The 25,022-nt window shown below is 37.8% G+C and overlaps 1 protein-coding gene across 3 annotated transcripts in view; it reads left to right on the top strand.

The window, feature by feature from the left end:
* Positions 1-25,022, top strand: part of NAV3 (neuron navigator 3) — a 270,214-nt gene that overhangs the window by 213,645 nt on the left and 31,547 nt on the right. For 2 of the 3 annotated variants that reach the window (XM_074168208.1, XM_074168207.1), the window contains exons 17-22: positions 4,429-4,470; positions 6,774-6,934; positions 8,777-8,965; positions 11,502-11,554; positions 16,376-16,399; positions 18,457-18,534. In XM_074168208.1, coding sequence (XP_074024309.1) covers positions 4,429-4,470; positions 6,774-6,934; positions 8,777-8,965; positions 11,502-11,554; positions 16,376-16,399; positions 18,457-18,534 — 547 coding nt within the window. The remainder of the gene's footprint in view (positions 1-4,428; positions 4,471-6,773; positions 6,935-8,776; positions 8,966-11,501; positions 11,555-16,375; positions 16,400-18,456; positions 18,535-25,022) is intronic. The other variant, XM_074168209.1, reaches the window with a different exon arrangement.

The raw sequence follows: 25,022 nt of genomic DNA, 5'->3' as shown, positions 1-25,022 counted from the left end.
GTTGTAGCCTGGCCTGGCATAAGAAATTATCTGCAAAGAGGCTTATTCTTTTTCTTCAGTCACTTTAGAGCTCGCAAAAGACTGAAGCACCAATTGAGATACAATTAACAAGCAACATAAACTCTACACAGAGCAAGCCTAGGGAAAGCTAAAGGAGAAGAGAGAGCTAATAATAGATGATACAAATAAATGTGGCTTTGCTTCATTGAAGCATTAACTGCATTTTGATAGCTAAGCATCATTAATGGTGAGCATGCTAAGAGGGAATGAAAAGGTTAAAGATTACTCCAATTTACTGGTCCTGATGAACTTTTCACTTCCCTGATTCAGACACAGTCTGAAATATCCCTGCAGTCCTTAGGACTGAAGAAGAAGTTTCAAAGGATCTGTGCTGAGGAAGGAGTGAGGAGGGCCGGGATGGAAGATGAGAGGATTATGGGCGAGGCCACCTTGCCTCCATTTCTGGGAAAATACAGAGGATATTAAACAAAATGGATTAAGTAACAGATAACATGGGATTAGTCATTAACAGCCTTTTAAATAAGACTAATTTAATTCATTTGCAGGAAAACAGGCTTTGTGAGTAAAGGAATTAGCAGATACAATAAGAAATCCTGAACCTAATAAAGCTTTAGATGCTATTTCAAATAATATTCTCATAAGCAAATGAGAAAAATAAAGTGAGGTGCTTGACTGGTTGGAAAGGAGTTATCGAAGGCTAGTGATCAATAGTTTATTAGTCTGAAGGGATATAACAGGGCAGGATATATTTGCACAAACACAAAATATAAAATGATGAGGCTCTTTTGCAGAAAGAAGACAGTGTCTAAGGGGTTGTAGTGCCATTGTGAGGCAAAGCATTATCCCAGTATTTCGAAAATTGAAGTATCACATGTAGGTCTTAGAAACTAGTTATCCCATTCTACTTTTTCATGTTAAGGCTTTAACGTGAAGATTTGATGCAACTGGAAAGAACCCAGAAAAGACTATCAAAATCTCAAGGCACATCTATGTTCCCTACTAAGGAGAGTGGACTTTGGCTACCTCCAGAAATGTGGGTACCTGCTATGGAGACGGCAGGTCTGCAGGGTCTCTGCCACATGTGTCTGTGCATACCTGGTGTGTCTCAATCCCTCCAGGGATGATCACACATTACCCACACCCAGTCTTCAGGCAAGCATCTGAAGGAAGCCCATCAAGCAATGGTAGGGCAGAAACACAGAGTTCCCTGTCAACTGCTGTATTGATACTGTGTTGAAGTTTACTACAGTCAAATTTTATGTCATTCCATGAGATTCTTTTGCATTGTAGTAACCAGAAAATGGTTTCAGTAAATACTAGCAAAGTGTTTGCTTTTTCAGCAAAATATGCATCTCCCTTAGGACTTTTGCTGGTTTTGCACTAGCAGTATTTATTTAGACAAGTCTACTTCTGTTGTTATACCAGTGTAACTCGCTATGTGGGAGGACACTTGTATTTTAGCTTACAACAATTTAGAGGGTTTAAAATAAATCATACAGGTACTTATACTCCAAAACAAAACTGTCTACTGGGGTTAATTGGTGAAATATCACTGCTTTAACTGATAAAATTTTCCAGGTGGACACATGACCAATAGCTCTTTTGAACCCTTAATTTGCACTGCAGATTTGTGTCTGTCTTCTGCTTGGTCTGAATGACACAGCAAGGGACGCATAAAAAGTGCAGAAATATAGGAGTTGCCAGTGGTCTCATCAGCAGTAACAGTGACATTTTAAGATTAGCAGAGTGGAAGCAGTTTCAAATTACGTGACTGGCTTGTTCTGGTTTACTTTAAAAGAATGTTTAGTTTTGAGGGCCATTGAAGTGCACTGAAACGCACTTTTTGAAATCTTCAAGACTTCAAATTGTTTTAAATCATCATCATAGTTCATGATTGTGATTGTAAGGTGTGAAACAGTGCATCATGTATCAGATTTTCTTGTGTGCTCAGCCATTTTTAGAAATCCATTTGTAAGACCCATATCAGCTTGGCCCAGACCCATCGGCTTGGCCTAGACCTCCCTAGGTGCTTCTTGGTTTGCAATAATTTATGTCTTAACAGCTCTGCAATAGTTAGATATAGCCCAAAGATATGGCATTAATGCCCTTTCCCAAATTAGCCTCAACACCAAGGGCAGGTAGCAACCTGGGAACTGTGAGGCTTCCTGCAATTTCCCCTAGAGTATTTGCAGATGGTTTCAGCAGTGCAAAATAAGCACAAGGGAATGGAGATATGGTGGGCTTAATAACTTCAGCCTACATCTGCAGACATCTTCCTGCAAGACTACTTTTGGCAATTGACATGGCAAAGGGAAACATCAGGTATACTACAATATTCTCAGCCTCACTTTTATTGGTATTTTTTTTTGAGCCAAAGATACAGTTTCCCATAAATGCATTGCTTCTTTCAGGAGAGGACAGGTTTTTTTTCATATCATCTTGAGAGATCTTTTGAGCACTGAGGTCAGGCTGGTAGTGTCCTAATGGGACCACCGCATGTTACAGTTCAGTTCAGTTTACCAGAAGTCCAGTCTCTGTAGAAGTGACATACCCAGCTTCTTGGTGGAGGAATGCTTTCAGAGACTAAAAAGATATGGGCAGTTATGGGTCTGAATTAATAGTTACACAGAACCATGGTTGATGGTTTCATGCAATTATCTGAAATCTAGGGGCATCTTTGCAAGATTTAGTGTTTTAAAAACACAAAATTAATGTTTTCTACATTCACTTTTATGCAGCTGCAATAACTCCATGCTCATGTTGAGGAATATTCACCCCAATTTCATTTGAGTCTCTGAATTCAAAAGTTTTTTAGCAAAATCCTATGGTCACTATTAGCCTGTTTATCTGACTGACTTACAAATTTTGGTTTCTTTAAAAGAGCTCTTTAAAGAAGCACTGATTGGCTCCTTTATTTTTAGATAATATACTATATATTACTTTGAAACACATACAACTTCAAATTAAAGTAATATTAGAAAACGTTCATTAGGATGTTTGAAGTATTTGCAGAAGAAACTGGTTTTGTTATTATGATCATATTTGCTTGTCTTGAAATTTAGAGGTGCATAAAGGTACATAAAGGACCCATTCTTCTCTGTAAGGAACTAAAAATTACATGAATCATGCATTCAAATGTATTTTCTCATTTCACTAGCCATTCCTGGTCCTGTTAGTTAAGTTGGGAGCAAAATACTGAGAATTTAGTTCTTTCTCTGACAGAGGGCTATTGTCACATGGATGATAGCCAGGCTTACGCTGAAATCCTGCTAAGTTTCACCTTCCATTTGCTTTCTCCCCAAGGCCCTGATAAAAGCAGTAAAATTGCCTATAAAACTTCCTGATATTAAGAGGAGTTTATGTCCATTAGATTGAGCCCTAATGGTAATGGATCATTAACGCCAACAGTATTTGCACTGCCTTTACCTACTTGGATCAAGGTTACATGACAGTGGGGTGCCCAGCACCCCTGGCACAATAGAAAACAACCTTTATTAATGGCCTGAGAGTTTTCCTGGCTAGGAAGGGTCCTAAGGTACTGTTGTTCTCAGAGGTGTGATTATGATATGTAATACAAAAACTTTCTAATGCCATTTCACAACTTAATCCATATGGTGACACTAAATTATGTTCTTAAGGGAAAAAACATGGCAACACGTATTTGATGATAACTAGTTCAAATCCAGCCCACGCTAGCCGGGGACCGATCTAGCATGTCTTTATGAGGAAATGCCCAAATGACACTTGATTTGAAGGAAGGCTACTGGGTGTCCTTCTAGTGATGGGATTTAAATTAGGAAAACTCCAGCTATAAACCTCTGGTAATCAGCCACTCTTGCACTGCATGTGTGTGAATATGGAACAACGTTGCTCTGGTGCCGTTTTTCATTATCTCCACCATCACCTTACAATGTGAGCCCCACAGCAACAGAAAGCCAAGGATCTGTACATTTAGCACATATTTCTACAAGCAGAGCTGTCATTTGGCTTCTGGCAAGGCCATGCTGTCTCTTAGCAGCTGCTGCAACCTTCATTTCTTTCAGAAATCTATTGGCATATCATAGACAACTGTGAAAAATAAAGATTCATACTGTGACCATATGATTCTCACACAGATTTCAGGGTGAAGCTGTAGGAAGGTTAGAAATGGTAAGGAAGGACTTCTTTCTGACTTGGACAGTCTCCAAATTACTATTGACCCAGCCCAGAGATGTCTAGATGAAAAACGAATGTGCAGCAGTCCATGTCCTATTGTCCCCTCCAGTGAGTCAGGGATTTATCATGTAAGTTAGATTAAAAAGCATTAAATGACCTTCTGTTATGCACACATATCTAGACCTTTAAAATTTGTGATTCTGAACAGTCCGGTTTACTGTATGTCCTTAGGGATTTTTTTTGTTTTAACAGCATGCAGCTTGACAGAAATACACTACCCAAAAAGGGATTAAGGTATATATTTTTTTGAGCATGACTGCTACTTCTCTGTTTTCCTGTAACCTTTTCTACACTGTCTTTCCTTTTCTTTCTCCTTCTGTTGATCCTGTTTACAACAGAGTTCTTGGTAGTTAGATTCAAACTGAAAAACGGATTTTAACAATGGAGTTTTTCTTTCCAAGTCTGCCTAGTGAATAAATTTCCTTTCAAGATATATCATGGGAAGTGAATACAATTAAAGATAGTGTCCTTATGCAATGATTCTTAAAAGACATTGAATCCTGGTGAGCTAGAAGAGACAGAACAAGAGACTTCTGCAATTCAATAGGGCTAATTGTTGAAAACATTATTGAGAAAAATAAGGTTTTAGAGGTGGATCTGAACTTGAACTCTAAATGCAAACACTCATACAATTTGAAGTGAAGATCTAGTAAAGGGTAAGGCTAGAAAATGCTTATTTTAATATCCAAGGTTTGCAAATATAAAATGAGCCCTGCTCCAGCTAGTCTTTTTGATCCCTATCCAGCAATACACAGAGTCCAACTTTGCTACTAATTCCCCACTAATTAGAGCTGTCTTCATCACAGAAAACAGAAGTCTTCTCTGCTCCATGGTTAAAAGAGGGGATGATTAGGTAACTTGTCTGGTCTCATCCGGTGTGGCAGCCTATCTCCCTAATCCAGGAAAGAGATTTGGCAAGCAAGGGTATATGTGCATGCACACAGACACTCTGCAGTCTTCCAGTCACTGAAATTACACAGTTCATTCTCTTGAATTATTGATATAAAGTATTTTATGAAATTTTAAGATAGTGCTAAAGTACTGTCACTAGAAAGTACCTTCTGCTCTTCTGCGCTATCCATTCCTTAAAAAGAATCTAATCAAATTTCCTGTTATCCCAAAACAATCATTTTGGATTGGGAGAGGATGGAAAAGGTGGAGGACATAAAAGAGGCATAAAGGGGACCCTGCAAGGGTACAATGGGATGATTGAGGTTTGTGGCTGTAAAATTGTAATAATGGCTGAAAGCTGAAAGTGAAATGGAGTGGGAAAACAGCTTATAGGCATATAAACCTGATCGGTTATCCCAGAAAGACCGTCAGTTTGATTTAATGTGCAGAGGTCCAAGACCCAGATCCTGAATTCTCATTTTGCCATGTTTCTGATCTGATAACCACAGGGTAACCCTGCTCTACCACATTTATAGGCAAAGATCGTAGCTCTCTTTTTGAAAGGAGAAAGGAAGTAAATATTTAATCAAGACAAGATGTTTTAATGCCATAAAAAATTGTACAAAACCCCAAGCACAACATGAGAACTTACATGTTCATTTAATCTGCTTTCTAAGCAGAAATGCTTGTGCCTTGCAAGCCTGAAGCCACAGTATCAAAAGCCCTTTCTGCTCTGCTGTTTGGGGAACACTAATGGCTCATGACAGTGGTGAAGAAGGTGCTCATTTCTCAGCAGGAGACTGTGCTGAATGAAGCAGGCTATTGCAGACATTGCTGAAAACAATCTCTTGGTTAAGACCCACACTGCCTGCACATTTTAATGTTTAACCAATGCCAGAATTACTCTTCTTTCCAGCCCAGTGAAAAGAAGCTGGGCCAGTGAGTTACCAGTTCTCTTCTTTTATTGGTCTGCCATTGGAAGCAGTTGATTAATGATTATGTTGCAAGACTTCTTCCTTCCAGAGAACTTGTTTCTGCTAATTGTGGATTTTCCTGTCCCTTTCCCTCCCCCCAGTTTGGGGCAGGACACAATGCCAAGTAACATTCAGAGTGACAGACCTTGCGTGTGACCATGAGTAGCTGTCATTACCGATGCAAACTCCTTTTTCAGAGTTGTTTATCTGTTTCACTCCTGCCCACCAACCAATTGCCCACCTGATCTGTGGAAGATGTCATTTTGTAAGCGGCTACTCACATTTCTTGTCTTCTAGTCTGTCCATTTCCCATCCTAGCCATACAGCTTCCCAGCTTTTGCATCAACCTGTGCACTTCCTGCAGCTTTGAGGTCCTTTCCTGTCAGCTCAGTTGTCTGTCTTCTATGGTTTATCATCATATCTCTTCAAAGGAAGGGAATGCTGTTTTGGGGAGGGGGATGAAGAGAAAAGGGGTTTCAAGTCCTGTATTTTGTCTGTTGTAATAAGATGGCAAATTTTACCTTGGTAAAATCCCTGGTGATAGTCACTTAACTAGACTTGATGCTCTCAAGGGTTTTGTTCTGTCTAACTGGTGAATGGTATTTATGTGAAACCTGTTTCTTTCCAAACTGTCACCTTGTTGTTTTGAGCATGTCAGCTGTGGTTTTTCAGATATACTCCATCGTCTCGGCAGACAAGTCAGGAGGAAGGCAAGGAATGGCTGCGCTCCCATTCAACTGGAGGCCTGCAAGACACTGGCAGTCAGTCCCCGCTTGTTTCTCCTTCAGCTATGTCTTCATCTGCAACTGGAAAATATCACTTTTCCAACCTGGGTAAATGCAGTTTCCCTCCACCGTTTCTCCAACTCTAGATTAGACTCATAAAATTCAACCATTCATAGTTCTTAGTTTGCCAAGCTAGATAATTTAACATCTCCATCACCATATTGTGATACATCACTAATGAAGGGAAACTCATGATTTTTTTTATGGAGTATGCCAGGATACTTCCTATTTTGCATACAGAAAAAAAGCACAGATTCCCTATGACTTGCCCAAGGAGAAGAAAATCTGAGGCAGAGCTGGAAATCAGCTTCTAGTTCAAAGCTACTCATCTTTTAGGATTCACAGTCAGTAGGATTTTATCCAGTGATCTAGTGAATGTCAGCCCAGACGTTAAACTATGTTTTTTTCCTACATACAGGCTTGGTTTGAGATAGGTGTTTCAAATGTTTTTCAATGACTGGACCTGGCTATAACTACACTGGGCCCAATCCAAATCTATCCTTGAATACAATATAATATTTTAGGACGCAAATCACATTTTAGATTTATTTGACTTCAGGTCAAATTTTGGATTTGGTTCTGCTGGATTTTCTTTCAAGTTAATCCAACACAAATTTAGTTTTGCTAATAATTTTACTTTTTCTTTTATGCTTAATAGAAAAGCATTTATTTGCACCGCGCTGGACACATACCTGGGTTCGTAATGAGCTTTTGTGTTTTCAGCCATTACTGTGGAATTCGCAGCAATCTTTGAAGCATTCACACTTCTGTCACAGCTTATGGCACCTATAGGTTACAATGACTCAAAAGCAATTTGATCAGACATACAAATGTTGGTCTATTACATACCGGAAAAAGAAGTTGAACAAAGCCACTTTTAAAGATTAAATTGGATCCTGGCTAAGCAAGCCACTGCTTTGGATTTCCTCCATGTACTTGCAGTAGTTTTGGACACAGATCTTTTTTAAGCAGTGTTTCTCTCACTCTGTTGTTTTCTGCATACAATTACCTTCTCTTTCTTTTTTTCATACTTCTTGTACTCACAACAGAGAGAAAAAGATCAGGGTTTTTCTAAAATTTATTTTGTCATTGTTCTTTCCTTCTTACCATTATCGTAGCCCTGTGGAATAATTTGCTCTCACAACACAGTTGCTGTGGTAGTTTATGGCTTAAAGCACATCTTGCATGATCTAAAATACAAGTCCAAACATGTAGGCTGAATTTGGATAGACTTTAGCTTTTTCTTCTAGGTATTGAGTTCATGTGGTCCAAGTGAACCATAACCAGGCTTTCCTTCCTACTGGCAAACAAACTTTGCAAAAACTTAAAGTAGGTTCATCAACGCTGTTCTGGATTTCAACCATGAGTGATGGGATTATTCCTATTTATTATGATGAGATTCAACTGGGCTGTGCAGGAATTTTAACCTGGTTAATCAGAAAAATCAAAGGATAAATATGTCCTGCATATGCCAATGAACTTTGGTCTCAACAGCAGTTGGTAACATAGGTATGTAACAATAAAAATACAGACACTGATTTATTAGAAGAGCTGTTTATAAAAAATACTTATGACTTCTTACTCCTTTTTAACTTTTAACTTTTGTATCTCTCCCGTGGATTTTCTGTCTTGGGCTATCAAAGTGAACAAGTGTGTATTCAGACACCGGTGTTAGTGTTACCATGTGTTTTACAGGATTAGTTTCATCCAGCTCCTCAGAAATCATCTGCTTCACCTTTTTGTGGTGGCTTTGTTTGTAGGAATAAAAGCCTTTCATTTTCTCAACAGTGTAAAGTCCACCTAACCATGCTAGTCCTACATTAAAATTTTGTGCAGAACCAAAATTCGTTTAATGGAAACCTGCTTCATTAATAAAGCTTTGTATTCCAGTGAGTCCAACCAACCTATCTCAGTTTAACCTTCCTGGACCCAGTATGATGCGTTCAAACAGCATCCCTGCACAAGACACATCTTTTGATCTGTATGATGACTCCCAACTGTGTGGCAGTGCTACATCCTTAGAAGAGAGACCACGAGCGATTAGTCATTCAGGTTCATTCAGGGACAGCATGGAAGAAGGTAAGACTTAGTTACTCTTTGGATCGGCAAATGGGCCCCAAAATTGGCCCCCAAAACAGTCCTCCAAAATGTAGTAAAGTTTTAAAATAGTTCTTCTGCAACAAAAAAACTTGTTTAAGTTTGTGAAGCTATTTTTTAATTCTGTTGAACTGGACTCACAGGACTTTCTTAACATAAAGCATGGAAGATATTTCTTTCACACAGTAATATGCAATGCTGTGTATGGCATACATTTATAAATCCTATGTCAGAAATTTTGGAGGAAAGGAAGTGATTTTCGGAAAATCATTTTATTTTTTTTGCCTCTAAATTTGAAGTGTCTGAGCATACCTTGACTATGTGATTCAATGCTTTCTTAGTCCTACTTCTGTATTTTCCTTTTTTTTTCCAAATGCCAGTGCTACTTAGCCTCCCTTTCTTCTATAATCATTTCATTTCCCCACTTTCCTACAGTCTCCTACAGCAAACACTATGTGAATTTCTGTATTTAAGCTCTGTCATTAATTCTGACCTCACTACTTTCCTTATGCAGATTATTACTGTTGGTCTGTTTTCTTTAATGCTGTGTACAATACCTGGAATTTGGGCAATATTTTTGTTTTGGCTTTGGTTTGTGGGTTTTTTCTTTTTTAACCATGGACCATCTGACAATTCCTAATGAAATGCACTGTAACATTTTCTTCTGCCTAACAATTCTGGTAAATCTGATTATTTGCAGAATTCCCACAAGCACAAAGTTCTCACACTCTTTAATTAAAAAAAAAAAAAGAGCAACACACACACAAAAAAAAACCCCACTAAAATACTAAAATTTAATGGAGATTCATTCTATAACATCTTCTTATCAATCTTGCTTACTGCTAAGTGATAACAATATAAATGGTCTTTATAACAAGCAAATAAAAAAGTCTCCCCCTAGCCCCAGAGCTCATAGTTATGAGATAAAAGGGGAAAAAAAAAAAGTCCTAGATGAAATAACGGATAACTAATACTTTTACTTTTCAATTTGTTCTTCTGTATTTTAGATGATATGTCAGGCAGACATCTGGGTATATAATAGTAGCAGTAGGGTGCAGGACAGATCAAGCTGTGAGTTGTCAGCACAGAGATGATGGCTGACTGCACAGAAGCATATCACATAATTCAAGGACAGAGGTGACTACAGACCCTTTGCTGAGGAACAGGAGAATTATCAAAGGAAACACTGGAAGAATAATAGAGAAAACAAGGCAAATAATTTATGCATAGAAAAAGAGGTGTTAAATCTAGAATTTCAGTAATGGGTCAGCGGTGGCTTTGATGAAGGCTTTTTCATTGGTTGTGTTTCATATCCAGCTGGAGTGGATAACCATGATCAACCTGAGTAAATGAAAGTCAGTGCAGCAATAATAAACAGTTTTCAGCAGTTTACGGTCATTAGAGATTAACATGAAATGATGCTGTTGGAAAGCCAAATGTATTTTATTTAAGATAGGAGCTCTGAGGAATGTTATAGTGAAAGAAGTGAGGTAATGAGTAGAGCCACACTGTACGAGAGCAGAATGGGAGTTTAGCTGGGACATTTAAAGCAGGGACTGAAAACCAGAGATAGCTTGAAAGGAACAGTGTTTCAGTCGGTGTACCACATCTTGGTAAATATTTTCCCAGTTACAAAACCAGATTTAAAGTCTATTTGGCTAATCCAAATATTCTTGTGTTGTCAATTTGGAATACAAATGTCAGTATTAAAGCAAAATAATTTAATTACCAAACTCTGGCAGATTATAAATATTAAACAAATTTCTTTTGAACAACAATGAAAAGAAATAATGAAATAAATTCTCTTCCTTAAAATTCTCTGTTAATGCGTTCTTCCTCAGTAGAGTAATCAATAGCAAAAGGGGAAATTTTGTCTCAGTTTAGTCTTCAATTGCCATTTTCAGAGGCCGGGAACCCCAGTTTTTGACCTGCAGTCCTGCAACTTCACTTGGTGCTCTTGAGGCTGATTCTTCTGATGATTAGAGGAAATAGTGAGACTATACTGTGAGTCTCACATATACTGTGAGTCACACAGTATACAAACACCAGCATGCATGGGTCTGCGTTGTGCTGAGGGCAGAAACTAGCTGAGTAAAGCCTGGGAACTCACCCCGGGGAATGTGAACGGTTGTGCAAAGCATAGTCTAGTATTAAAATCACTTTGCTCAGCTTTGGACAGGTGTATAAATAGCTCAATTATCTGGTTTCTCTAAAGAGTATATTTACAAAGTGATTTGTTGTCAAAACAACAAAAGTCATGCTTGATTTGCTCGTAATAATACTGAATCTCATTGGCTTGCTCTCCTACCTCATGCACAGAAAAAGGCTTTTTTTTTTCTTTATAGAACAATCTTTTTAAGTGCAGGAAAAAATATCAATAGCTTTTCTTTACTGATAGCTCATAATTGCTCTTTGTGGAAGATTGGTTCTCATTTTAAAAAGATGTTTAGTGATTGAGCTCCGTGGGGGAAGTTTTATGCTTGCATCAATATTTCATGTTATTTTCCTTTTTTTAAAGTACATGGATCCTCATTATCACTTGTCTCCAGCACATCCTCTCTCTACTCTACGGTGAGTATTGACATATTAGAAAAAAGTTCTGCCTGCCTCTGTTTTGTTCATTGTTCATGAAACTTTCAAGGCTTTGAGGTTTAGAAGGATTAAAATTGTACTGCAATAAAGCAAGAACATTTATTTTCTACATTGGTATTACTGTCATGCTATTTTAGAATACATTATTTTCATCTTTTTATGTGATTTGCTTAGAACTGCTTAAAATTACCTACTGTGTGTTCTTAAACTTAAAAAGAAAGTAATGGTCTAGGAGTCTCTTTTTAAGGGAGGGGTCCTAATGTTATTGTAGTTGATAAATTTGAGTGATTTTGCTTTTTTCAGCTAGTTTTCTAATTGCACAATTTACAAAGTGTTTTTGTCCTGTCACTGTTTGAGGTACAGTTCTTGAGAAACACAAGATTGCTCCAGGGCAAGGGAGATACAATTTTCAGTTTAAATGTCTACTGATCTTTGTTGCAAATGACAGCATTTAGATGTTATTTCCAAAGAGAAGAGTGTCTTTAAAAAATTGTTATTCTTAATTAATTATATTAATTAGGTTGAGTAATAATTGTATTCTACCTCAAACAGAAGTTTTGGGTTTCATTTTTTTTGCTATTTTATTATTTTGGTGGGGGTTTTTTGAGATCTGCATAATTTGTTGTTCTGCTAACAAGAAATCATCCATATGGGAGGAGTTACACATGTTTGGGCATTCCCTTGCTGATACGCGACAGTCGCTTTGCAACCTATTCTCTAACTACAGTTACATGCTGTAGTAGTCCTTCTTCACTTACCTACTTTCCCACTGTGCATTCATGAACAGTCTGTCTCCTCCCCGTATTTTCAGGTGTTGAATAGGGAATAACATGGACTCCTCTCCCCAGAGCCAACACCAGTTCTTCCCTGGGAATACCAAGCCCATGCAATCTGATGCATTTGTACCATTTGGTTGCCCTGTCTCAATGCTAAACTCACGTTAGCTTGGAAAGTGGGTTGCATCCATGCACAACGTCTACCACAATGTGGTAGAACTTGAGAACAGAACTCTCCTAGTTCTGTTTACTCATAAAAAGGTCTATACATCAAGTTCATACACATTAGGTTTGTCCAAGCCTTAAGCAGCAAGTTGGAAGAAATTCCAGTCCAGACCAGTCCTGAATTATTTTGGGGGGTTAGAATGTACATACAGACTGGCTGCACCTGAGCCAGTCACGTGCATGTAACATTCAAACCAAAGCTTCTCACTTACGTTTTGGTAGCTGAAAAATCTTTACCACTATTTCCCAGTCTATGAGACACCATGATCAGTTTGCATGGGGGAGTGTGTCCAAAATAATAATTTAATCTTTGATGTCAGACTTCAGGAGAATATTATGAAACTGATAGATGGCAAAAATCAAATTATAAAGTGACACAGGATACTTTCAGCACCCAATCAGTCAGTAAGTCAGTCAGTGAGTCTGAAATACCTCTGCTCTGATGTCGTGTAATGTAACAACATTTTGCTAATGCTTTCTATTTATATAACCTGCTATCATTAAAGATTACAGAGTATCTTGGAAATATTATCTAAACCCCATGGTATTAAAGAACAGTATTTTTCCTGCAAGACAAACTGTTTACCCAAGTTCATATTGTAAGTGGAATATCTTCTGAAATGTCTGACTGAATTCACATTGCAGCTAAGCCCCAATCCTGAAGTTATGGATTATGTAGACAATATAATGGAAAAATAATCTGTAAAGGGCAAGAAATATATTAGTGTGTCAAAATTACTAGGATTGACCTTTAGGGATGATTTTTGATCAGAATGCTTGATCCCTCTCATTCTGTGAAAAAAAGTATAAGCTTTTCAGCAATTAATCAGAAGATGATGCACAAGTGGAGTCTAGAAACATGAAAGGTTGGCAATCAGTATCACATCAGCTGGAAGCAGAGAACAACATTTCATCATTCAATGATACGGTGCAGTGCCCCATTTCCTCCAGAAAGGGATGGCTTCACAGTTATGGCACATGTAACTCGCTTTCAGCTGTTACTAGATTCAAGGAGTACAAGAGCTTTCCTACCTTACTTAAGCAGGCCAAAATCAAAAAGCAGGAATTCCAAAGCAGGTGCCTCTCCATAAATATTTCATTCAAATGTATTTATTAGATTTCTCAAGCATTGCCTTGAGCCTTGGTGCTAGTCATTTTCTACAGCCTAATCACTGTAGAGATTCAGACAAAGTACTAAATAAAGATCAAGATCTTTATGTATTATTACCAAAGTATAGCTGGAAATTTTGAAGTTATTCTCTGAAGATTGTTTCTTTGAGAATTAGAATACGAGATTCAGAAGAGACATTTCATGTTTTGCTGCCATTGCAATGAATAAGTCCAATGAGACAGAAGTTTCTGCATTTGCTAGTATTTTCTGTATGTATTTGCTTTCTTCTTGATTTGCATTTGGGTTTTCAGGACTTACTTGAATAGACTGGTTTGTAAGATAATCTTGCTTGTAAGATATGAATCTGGCTTGTAAGATATGCATATAGAGAGAAAAAGATTTGGTTTCACAGGAAAGTATGCCATCTAAGCAAACTTAGACTGTAGGATTGAAATAGTGATTCAGTTTTGGCAGTGAATATATCTAGCTCTCTGAGAAGTTGAAAAAGGATGTGTGGTAGTGTAAATTATGATAGGTTGTCTCCAGTTTTAATCTCCTCCTTCTCAGTAGGTGAGACACTGCAATTTGCACATATTTAGTTAATTGCTATATTTCTCGCACTGGCTCTCAGCATTAGCTACACTTAGAATCCCTAGACTTCATTAACTGTGTTAAGCCAAGCGCAAAGGAGATGTGTAAAGACATGTCATTTGTATGTTAATATTTTAAGTCTTCAAAAAAAGAAAAAAATATCCTTTCGAGGATGGAATGCATGGATATGATGGAGAAGTAGAGGGAGAAAAAAAAATTATTTCCTTTTAGAGCATTTTGAACCGATGGCTGAGTGCTGGGTTACAATGGTGCCAGCATGAACTCTTAACTGCTCAGATGTACTTGGTTGTCAGATTATTTTTTTTTTAAGTTGGTAGTATTCCCAGAATCCTGTTCTTTCTCTTTGATATACTTCTTCCACTGCCCACAAAGGTTGACTTGTGGGAGCCACCTCTCTGAACTCTGGGAGAGAGGCAACACTTCCTTGTACAGTGAGGGAGTGAACTGGTAGCAACATGCAGCATTACCTTCATCAGCAGGGGCTGGTGGTCTAAGGACAAGAGACCACATCCCCACATGGCAATTTCAGAAAAAGGTCACCAACCCAAAATTTCTATATTTTTTGCTTTCCTTGGCTCAGTAGAATTCATAAGGGGGCGTGATCTTTCTTGAGCCTTTTGTGACTTTTCATGCACTATGTGTTTGAAGACACAATAACAGGAATAGAATTTCTTTTTTTTTTTTTCTAAACACAGATCTCCTTTTTGCAAACATAGATCAGAAAGTTAGTATCAGTATATGTCACATAAAATAAACATTATACTAAATCATTCCCATGTAGTGATGTATCAGATATTACAGTAGTTTCAGCCAAGAGCAGCTCAAAGTGTTGCACAGGGAAATACCGTAGCATCGCAGTCTTTTTACTGACTGTTAACAGATATACATGTATGGAAAGAGATATCTCTAAACATCTTCTCCCTCTACACCAGATAAAGAAAAAATTTCTATACCAAATTATTAAAATTCTAACAGCACAAAAGCTGTGCTTAATACAGGCTTAAAAAACCTGCTATATTAATTTGTAATAGCACAGATACTGCCTGATGTCAGGAGATCTTCTGAGGAACTCTTACCTTGGGTTTTCTTAGCCTTTCTGGTGTTATTTATAGCTAATTCTTCTATCCACATTTTCCTTCTACTGCTTACTTCTTTTCCAGACAATGTTCGACTGCTGCTCTGAACTTGGGCCACCTCAGATCACGGGGCAGATCAATTTCCAGTACATTAACTGATTCTTATTTTGTGTTACGAAAGGGTTCCTCTCGTGTCACACAATTCCTTTCATTATAATCCCACTGAAGCAAGGTTTCTCTGTCCACTGAATGCCTTCTAAATTAGACTACTCCCATGCTTACAAATTTAATGACTTTCAAAGGTTTGCCTTGCAATGATTTAGTTTCTTGGCTTGTTGAAGAAGACTGCTGAGTAAATAGCATCATTATATGACACAATACATAACAATATGGAAAATATGTAAAATTATTGAATACTATGAGCAAGCTTAAGCTGAAACTTTAACGTGCCTTGATAGCCCTTAATATTTTGGTCAATGCTCTGTATGGAAGAAATCACTTTAAAGTGCAAGTAACCCTCTCCCCTCACCTTCCCCCCATATATGTTTTATTGGTATGCTGTCAACTTCACTTAGCAGGGGTTAGTGTATTAGGAATATAGCTCAGTATACAATAAAACAAATATAGTTCCAGGAGCCATAGTAATCATTACAGTGTAAAAGTTTGCTGGTAACAGACAAAGGTCCATGCTGTGACGGGAGAGCAAATTTTCTTTTGTATCTTAGAAATGTATCTGCAGTTTCTGCAGTTCTGTTCCTGTTCTCCTTTTATCCACTGTTTAATGTTGTCAGTATGCTGGCAAACTCTTTGGGGTTTCAGCTGGAGCTTTGCCAAGTAAGTTGAAAAGAATTCCATTTATTGTTTTTACTGCATACCTTCCTTAAATGTAATGGATCCGTGAAACTATTCATTTCACTTCAGTGTAGCTGGCTTTTATTTTCTATTACCACAATTATGTTGCATACTGTCTCTAAGCCATTTCTTCTTTGTTTTCTTCCAGGCAGAAGAAAAGGCACATTCAGAGGTAAAAACCTTTCTTTGTTTCTGTAGTTGTGTATTGTATTATGATATTTTAAAGTTTATTGTTTATCTGCTACAGCTAAACTAGTGAGTTGCTGGGGAAAAGACACCCTGTTTCTTTGAACCACTTTTTGGAAGGTACTTGTAAAGAGCTGATGAAGCTTCTAGTGCACTAGAAGGTAATTTCTTCACATCATGCTGAAGAATGCCTCCTGGCTGAGGTTCTGAAAAGGTGAAAAGAAAGGATGAGAATTGGGCTTCTGAGTGGAGGAGTTGTGATAGGTCTGATTTCAGACTTAATACCCCTCTGCACTAGATCTAAGGGACTGTGCAATTCTAGGTAATGCACTGCCTTTCAGGAGGAAAATACTTCAAATGCTCGCTTTGAACTTCTCTCCCTTACATTTTGCATTATATTAAATTTCTGAAACTGACCACTTTGATGGATTTCAGAGCAACACAGATTGATTTCAGATATAAATCAAATCTGATGTGGAAAATGGCTTCTTTCTCCTCACAGTGTATAAGAATGGGTGACAAGCCCGGGTCAGCAGTTGGATACAATTACAGCCTTTCTCAAAATGAAGTCCTGCTTGTATTAAAAGGGCACCAAGGAGTAGCAGCAATAAAATGCAGCGCTAAGGGGTGCACTTCCACTTCACAGAGCAACATGCCTTCCCACACCTGCATTCATGCTGCTCCTATTTTTACTACTCTAATCAGAGAAAAAGTCAACTAAGATATTTTGAGGAAGTTGAACAAATAAACATGTGCTTCCTTACTTGCCGCAGTATATTTCAATATAATTTCTACCTGAATTCTCTAAGCTCTCTTCAATGAAGGTTAAAGCAAAGGAGCTAAAGAAGCGTGCCATAACTCAGTCATGTAAATGACAATTCCTCATTTCCTTGCACTGTATATAGGGCTGTATATAGAGGTGAAACAACAGTTCTTTCCTATGTATTTCTACATGATGTTTTTTTAGTATCTAGGTCTACTCTGAACAGCACTTCATGAGAAACCACTTTTGTACAGTTGCAGGAATTTGATGAAAGTGTAGCTTAAGCAGGAAGGTTGAATAATTGCTGTTGAAAACCAAAGAAAAAACTTGGAAAAAGAAAAGTGACAGTCCAGGATGGGGAACAGCTCAATAATCTATCTCCTTTGTTCTGGCTAGTGTAAATGGCCTAGCTGTTTTTGTATCATAGCTGGACAGGAACTTGTTCATTCTTAAAGCTTGTGCAATATTCCCTGTTGTTTTTGACAGCAATCATAAAATTAAAGTGGTGCTGTAGTTTTCACTAGTAAATGTTATGTGCTCCCTCTCCTAGGCTAGTTTTAGACATTTTACTTCTCCAGTCTGGAAAAATTTTTTTATGTCTGAATATGAAAGTGGTTTCAAAGTGGAACTCCATGCTCTGCTTAAGTATGTAAGGTTTAAAGAGGCTGCATGTTTGAGTTGCAGGGACTGTAGGAAGTGTTAAATTTACTTTAACTCATCTAACTTTAGACATCCATGAAGCAAAAATCTGTGTCTGAGGTAGTCATCAAAACTTTCTTCATGCCAGGCAGTGGGGGAGTACTTTTTGACACTTTATCTGAGTCTAATGTAGACATTTAACATATGTCAGTTGCATCATGTCTACAGTCAGGCACAGTGAACCTCAACCAAATGCATTCATGTTTCATAATCTCAGTCCTCATCCAGGGCTGCTATCCTTGATTGCACTAGGAATATGTTTGGAATTTACAGGATTTGGTAAAAAACCCATGACATTTACATGTGCAAACAGAGGATTACACATACAAAGTAACTAAGCATTTGCTCATATGTGCTCCCTTAACTGGGATCCTAGCTCATACACTAGTTAAGTGTAAGAAAACAGTTGGAGCAGCACTAAGTGCCAATTTTTAATAATTTGTATTTCTGAATAGTTCTGAGATTAAAATATGAAACTAAGATGTTGTAAACCTGTTAGTAGTCCCTTAAGAAAACAAAAAAATGACACCAAAGGAAATTGCTGAAATGCTGACAGCAGTCTTTTTTTTTTTTTTCCCTAGCAAATTCAGAAACTACGGAGAGAGCTGGTTGCATCACAAGAGAAAGTTGCTACCCTTACATCTCAACTTTCAGCAAATGTAAGTATTTTTGCTTGTGATCAGAAATAGTATCAAAGAATACATTGCCAGGCTGGCTAATAGCTCTTACTCAGCACATGGTCTGGGGGACTTTTACTATTTATTTATTTTGGTGTTTTGTAAATTAAGTATTTCATTAAATGTCTTTATTGCTTCAGCTTCAAGCAGAAGAAATCTTGCAATCAAACACAGTGGAAATGGAAAGGAGAGTTTCTACCCTTTGGATGTGACAACAGTCCTATCCTGTTCAGTTTCACTCTTTCCTCCAAATAAATTTAAAAAAAAAGCCCCAAAATAAGGAGGCACAATGAAAGAAAGGGCATGAATTGCATATTCTGATAGAATTCATTGTAGTTTCATTTCACAAATAGATGGATGTGGAGAGAAGCACAGTGTACAATTGTATATAGAATTCATGTGGCAATAACTATGCTGATATATAACTAATGGAAACTGGGCTATTTCACAGAGAGCTCCCTGATGTTCCTTCCAATTGTCATACACCAGTAATATGAGTTATTGAACATCTTATCAGAAAATAATGCCAGGTAGGGAATGTGAGCTACAATCCTGCCTGGTTACTATGGCTTTGGATGAACTTACTGGATAGTTACTGAACAGTCTGTTGTATAGTGATTTTTAAATGCAATGCAGGATATAACTATAGTTACAGTTCCCAAGGAAAGCGGAGGTGCAGTTGCAATAGAGTATCATTTTGGATTTCAAGAAGGCAATTTCCCGATGTCATGGGCAACCTGTAGAGTGCCTTTCTTCAAAATGTAGATATGCTGAGTATTTAGATCTATAAATACTGCCAGTATTTTCAAGGAATTATTTCAGTTGGTAAAGGAGTACTGTGTTCATGTTGTGAGAAAATAATCTCTAGCTGTGTGAAAGCTGCTTGTTCTCTTCGGACTGCTACATGTGAAAATGTGGAAGAACTACTCTTAGCACTTTCTGCTCTGTTTCGGTGGCTGCAGAACACCTCTGGGTGTTTGTACCCTTGTAGCTGTATGGGTCACCAGTCTGGTCTGAGTTCTGAGAATGAACTAGTGAAGCAGACAATATTGGAGTCTTGCAATGTTTGTAAATTCAAAAGCGAGGTTCTGAGTTGGGTTATTCATTTGGGAATTTATAGCCAGCATGCCTATCCTGGGCATGAGGTTCCTTCACTCGTATTGTAGACACTGATCTTCATCTTTGCCAGGCTGGGCGGTTCTTCGCTCACCCATCCTGAGAGCAACAAATCAAAACCAACACCAAGAGGTCAGAATAGCTAAGTTAGCGTGCCTTGGGTAGTAGTGTTTACTAGCAAGTCTGTGATTCTCTGTGGGACATTGTCTTTCCACCAAGAACACAGGGCTGCAGCATCTTTACTTTGCAGTGGGGAGCAGAGGGAGGTGGGCTGTGACTGGGCACAGCACAATCACGAGTATCCCCACATCCACTCTTGAGTGCCCTGTTAATGCCCACACAGCAGCAGCTGGTGTTATCCAGAGGAGTTATCTTGATTCCTGCAAGCCCCTCACCTAGTGAAAGATGTCCATGCCCAGAGCCGGGGGTTGCACTAGATGGTCTTTAGAGGTCCCTCCCAACCTAAACCATTCTGTGATTCTGGACAGTGATACCACATCAGTAAGACTAAATCATTTGCCTGTGGCAGTTTTGTGCTCAAGTGCCTGTACTAGAGCTGGTGTGGGAGCCACACTGATGGTGATAACTCAGGGTCTTGGTACTGTTTCTCACTTCACCCTGTGGGCGAAAAAGCAATTTTCCCTTCTCATCTTCCATTAGTTCTGAACAGAAAACACCAGCATATTCCTTCTTGCTGATGTGTTGAAAGGGAGAGTTGAAAGATGACTCTAGTCTCTATCCTTTTCCAGTTACCCCAGCAATGCTGTAGCATTGTTGCTGTAGCAACAAGTGCAATGGAGTGAGGAAGACAGGGCATTGTCCTCCGAAGTTGAGACAATGAGGCCATTGTTCAGTTCATTTAGGCAAATTGTATCTGGTCCCTCCCCAGTGTTATTTAGAAGTCATTGATTATATCTTTGGCCAGCATTCCTTGTGTGGACTAAACACCATACTGTCTGGTTTCTAATAACATTACCTATTCAAGGCAAATTTTTAGTTAGCTACAAGTTACAATTAGGTTTGGTCCATATTTCAAAGAACCTGAGTCAAATGAAAAATGTTTAGTTACATTTTGGCTTGGTTTTCACTCAAACTAATTCTGCTGCATGGGTGAGAAATAACTTATATAACTCACATTGTATTGGTTGGAGTTCTGGTCCCATGTACTGCCTCTGGACTTCTGAACACCTAGTAAGAATGCCCACAGCTTTTCTACTGATCTAATTGGAAGGGTAACATTTTCAACAGGACAGTTAAAAAAAAAAAAAAAAGAAAAAAATATATATAGGTTTTGCCTATTCAGAGGTACCTCATTTCTAAACCTCTATGTGCTTGTATGTGTATAGGTATATGTGCATGCATGCCACGTGTTGTATAAAGGTTAATTTAATCATGTTCTTTTGACTGTGTCAGTCACCTTCTAATCCATCTCCATTGAAACACTCTTTAAACTCTAAACCTAAACTTTAAACTCTAAAGTCTATAAGCAACCCTAAAGCTGATCCTTTTAGCACATGGGGTTTTTTAATGGTACCAGAGAAACCTTTCCGTCTTCCAAATCCCCAACATGTGGAAATTCTCTCAAAATTAAACTTCTCAGGAGCATGAAACTTAGAGGCTTCAAATTTTCCAGGCATGAACAAGAGATTTAGACACCTTTGCAATGAATACAATCTTAAAAGAAAAGTAGAAAAGTAGATATTACTAGATATTTCACGTAAATATTTTGGGGGGATGCTGTCATGAGATACATACTTTAAAAAGCCAAAAACTGAGAAGGGTTTCACAGTAAGCCTGGTTTTGAGTTCATTCTGTGCTATTTCTGGTACAGAAGATGTAAAGCATTAATAAAACACTTCCACGTAAGTCCAAAGGATCAAAAGAGACCCCTTAAAGACGTGTTAGTACTAATTCTGTCAGTCCTTTGAGCACTTTATGTAAATAAATTCTACAAAGTATCACATCAACATCAGGAATAAAATCCAGCTTGAAACAGAGTGTATATACCACCTTTTAATTGTGATGTGGCCTCTGAAATTTAGTCTAATTACAGAATTGATATTTAAATGCCAGTGATTATATACTTTTTAAAAAAATATGAGAGTAACCAACAAATACTTGATTTAATTTGACAAATTTATGAAAAACCCAGATGGGCTTCTAATTTTCATGAATTTGTACTGTCTTAGCAATGCTTTACTTGCATGTATTCATTTATCATTTACCTCCTAATCTAAAAGACATACTTCACCAGCCCCCACTTCATCTGGCATTTAAAGGAGAAGTAATCCTAATCTCAAAAGTAGAAATCAAAACCGTGTTTTGCTCTAAATGGATAACACTACTGTGACCCTCATTTTCAGTCATGTTTGCACACCAGTAGGCTAAGACCTGAATGAACAGTAAGTCTAATGCAGACAAAAATTCGATCATTGCCTATCTTTTCTGTAGATCCATCCATCTCTGGCAGGCAGAGAGCTATATGAACAGAGTATCTTCTGCAGTGCCTTTGCCGACCAGAAAATTACTCAGTCCTTTCTGATGCCTTTGCTATAAATGCATTCATCATAGCCTTAGTCCTGAGCTCCTCCGAATTTCCACACTTTCAGTGTCTGAAAAGAGGCAGCACTTTTTTCCTCGCTGTGGTCTGGAGAAGGAAACTATTAATAGCTAGAAATTTTGTTCCCTCACAGTTCATCTTGGGCTTGAGTTTGTTGTTACCATTTCCCTTTGTAGAACTGAGCAAAAGTATTGTATGTGAGTGAAAAAAGAGCATCGTATTCATCTCATTTCAATACTATTTGTGTCTCTCTTTGCTTCACCACAAAAGACTCTTGGTGGCAGTAGTACGTGTGTCATTCAAAGACTATCAGGCTGAAATTTGACCTATTTCATCAAGCCTTTGCTTGATACATTATTTTATATCAAAATCTATCAATTGGAAGTTATAGCATTTCTCAGGTGTTTTGGAAACCTCTGCTAAGACTTTTCATATTCTTCATTTATTATTCATGTTTTGCTAGCTGGACTCAAGTACTATGCTTGATTTCAGCAGTTTATTTCATTTGATTAACCCCAAAGTGTTTTGCCTGCATACGATTAAATTCAAGCAGGGCCCAGCTGTTGTTTGGATGCTTAATTTACACTTTTTTCTGAGATTCTGGCTTTTCCCCTGGCACCTGTTTTGATGTTGCTGAAGGGCAAGTCTCAATACTAATTAAGAAAGGGCCTGTTTTCAGTGCACAAAGTGTCCAACCGGCAGACTTCCTACGTGACTGACAAGGGCTCAAATTCCAGCGAGCAGCCTGAACCCAGCCTGTTCGGAGGGATTTGATCAGTGCTTTGTACTGTATAAAGCTGAAGGGTGTGTGCTTGCAGACTGTAGGAGACCCAGGATGCCGGTAGAAAGCGGAGGGGGTTCGCTGGCTAATACGCTTGTTTGGCCAGCTCTGAACCACTATCCTACAGCCAAACAACAAGATCATAGCAGGCGACGAACAGAAAAGGTCACCAGATGTACAGCTGCTTCTTGCAGTCAGCCTGATCCCTTCTGGCCTCTCACACCTCCTTTCATTCAGCCGTGCCAGGTGGGAGGAAATTTATTTCTTTACCTTTGTTTTATAAACCTGAACACTGCAGGTCAAATCGCAAAGTGTGTCAGCAGGTAGTCTTTGGATATGGCCGTGTTATGTTCAGGATGGGCCCTAAACCTAAGAGCTGAGCTTATTTGGGGCTTGGCTGGCTGGGATCATTTACTAAGAAAGAAATGTTTAAAATCAAATCTGTCATCTTAGCACTGAAGTGATTCCCTGAGCATGTATCTCTTTGACTATTTCCAATGGGAATTTCAGATATTAACAGAAGTCAAAATTAATCCACATGCAGTGGATCTACAGATTAAAAGCTCTCTATGTATCTATGTATCTTGTCTATGTATCTAATACGTATATCGTGTTAAAGATGGATATATTTTGCTGTAGGCACACTTCCAGTAGTGCCCAGTTACTTAGCTCTCACTCCAGTATATCTATCTCCAGGTACAAATGCTGCATTCAGTTGTGAGGATATATTTTTTTACTTTAGAATAAGTGTTATTTAAAGCACATGCAGTATTCAGGCTATTTTGTATGGTATTCAAATGATGTAGACTATGAATAAAACTACCGAATCTAACAGAGATATTTCTAAGGTATGAGAGACTGTCTGTAGCTTTAGAAAGACTCCTAAGTATTTTTACAAGAATGAAAGAATGGATCCTTTTGGATAAAGTAAATAATCCTCAAAAACTGAGGATTACCGATTCAATCAAAATCAATTAACAAATTTAAAATTGTAAAAGAAGTATCTAACTTGAATTTTTAATTTCTAATGAGTATTTTTTATGTCACAGTTTCTTCTATTTATTTCATTTCCTTTATTTTCTGAATTATTTTGCAGTTAACTATTTAAATGCAAAATCTTGTCTTAAATGGGAATATATACATACATAAGTTTTATACATACTTCCGCACATATAAATATGCTGATAATCTAACCTTTTTCAAACTAACTTTTATTCTTCTGTTACATAGTATTTCCTTTGGTACAAATCTGCATAAGATTTCAACAAGTAGGAGTTTCCTAGGCTGCTGAAAAAATAAACATTTGCTGTCATGGGGAAAGGCAGCACAATTTATTACTCTGAATGTAAAATTAACACATTGTGTTTTAGAGAAGATTATTCTGTTTTGATAAACACTGTTGTCATGAGCAATGCAATTGAAGTTTTTTTTCTTGAATCATTTTCAGTGGTGGGCCTTTGAATTATGTTTCTTTATTATTAGCAAATGAAGACCTGATAGTCTTTATCTCAAATGAGTTAGGAAAGATCCATCATCTTGATCCAATTACATTTATGATGCAGAAATTTTAGTGTGCTACTCCAAGGTAATGTGCTCTATCACAGTCTGAACTTTAGTAAGAATCCGTAGGTGTGCCATGGCTCTTTGTCTACAGACTGCCAGACAATAACTTAATAGTTTCAGTGACCTTCGATGACATTTTTTATTATACTTTTTAGTTCTTAATTTTTATAAGTTCCTTTATTTTACCTATAAGTTCCCTGTGGTTTATTCATGTACAATATAAGCTGAAGTTGTAGCTATGGAGTAGGAAAATACTTTGCACAAATATGCATAGTTAGGTACCAAAGGACTGTGGTTATTACAGTCTAATTGTGAGAAACGGACAGAAGCAATGCATAATTAAGCAAATGATTCCTCTCTTCAAGCCCTCATTCCCCATTGTTGTTCTCATGGTAAAGCAGAACTGCAGGCCATCGGCCAAGCCATAGATTTTTTTATGAGGCAGGGAAC

Source organism: Numenius arquata, chromosome 2, assembly GCF_964106895.1.
Source record: "Numenius arquata chromosome 2, bNumArq3.hap1.1, whole genome shotgun sequence".
Classification (NCBI taxonomy): Eukaryota; Metazoa; Chordata; class Aves; order Charadriiformes; family Scolopacidae; genus Numenius; species Numenius arquata.
The sequence above is the reverse complement of the archived record's forward strand: the minus strand, read 5'-3'. Positions and strand labels throughout refer to the sequence as shown.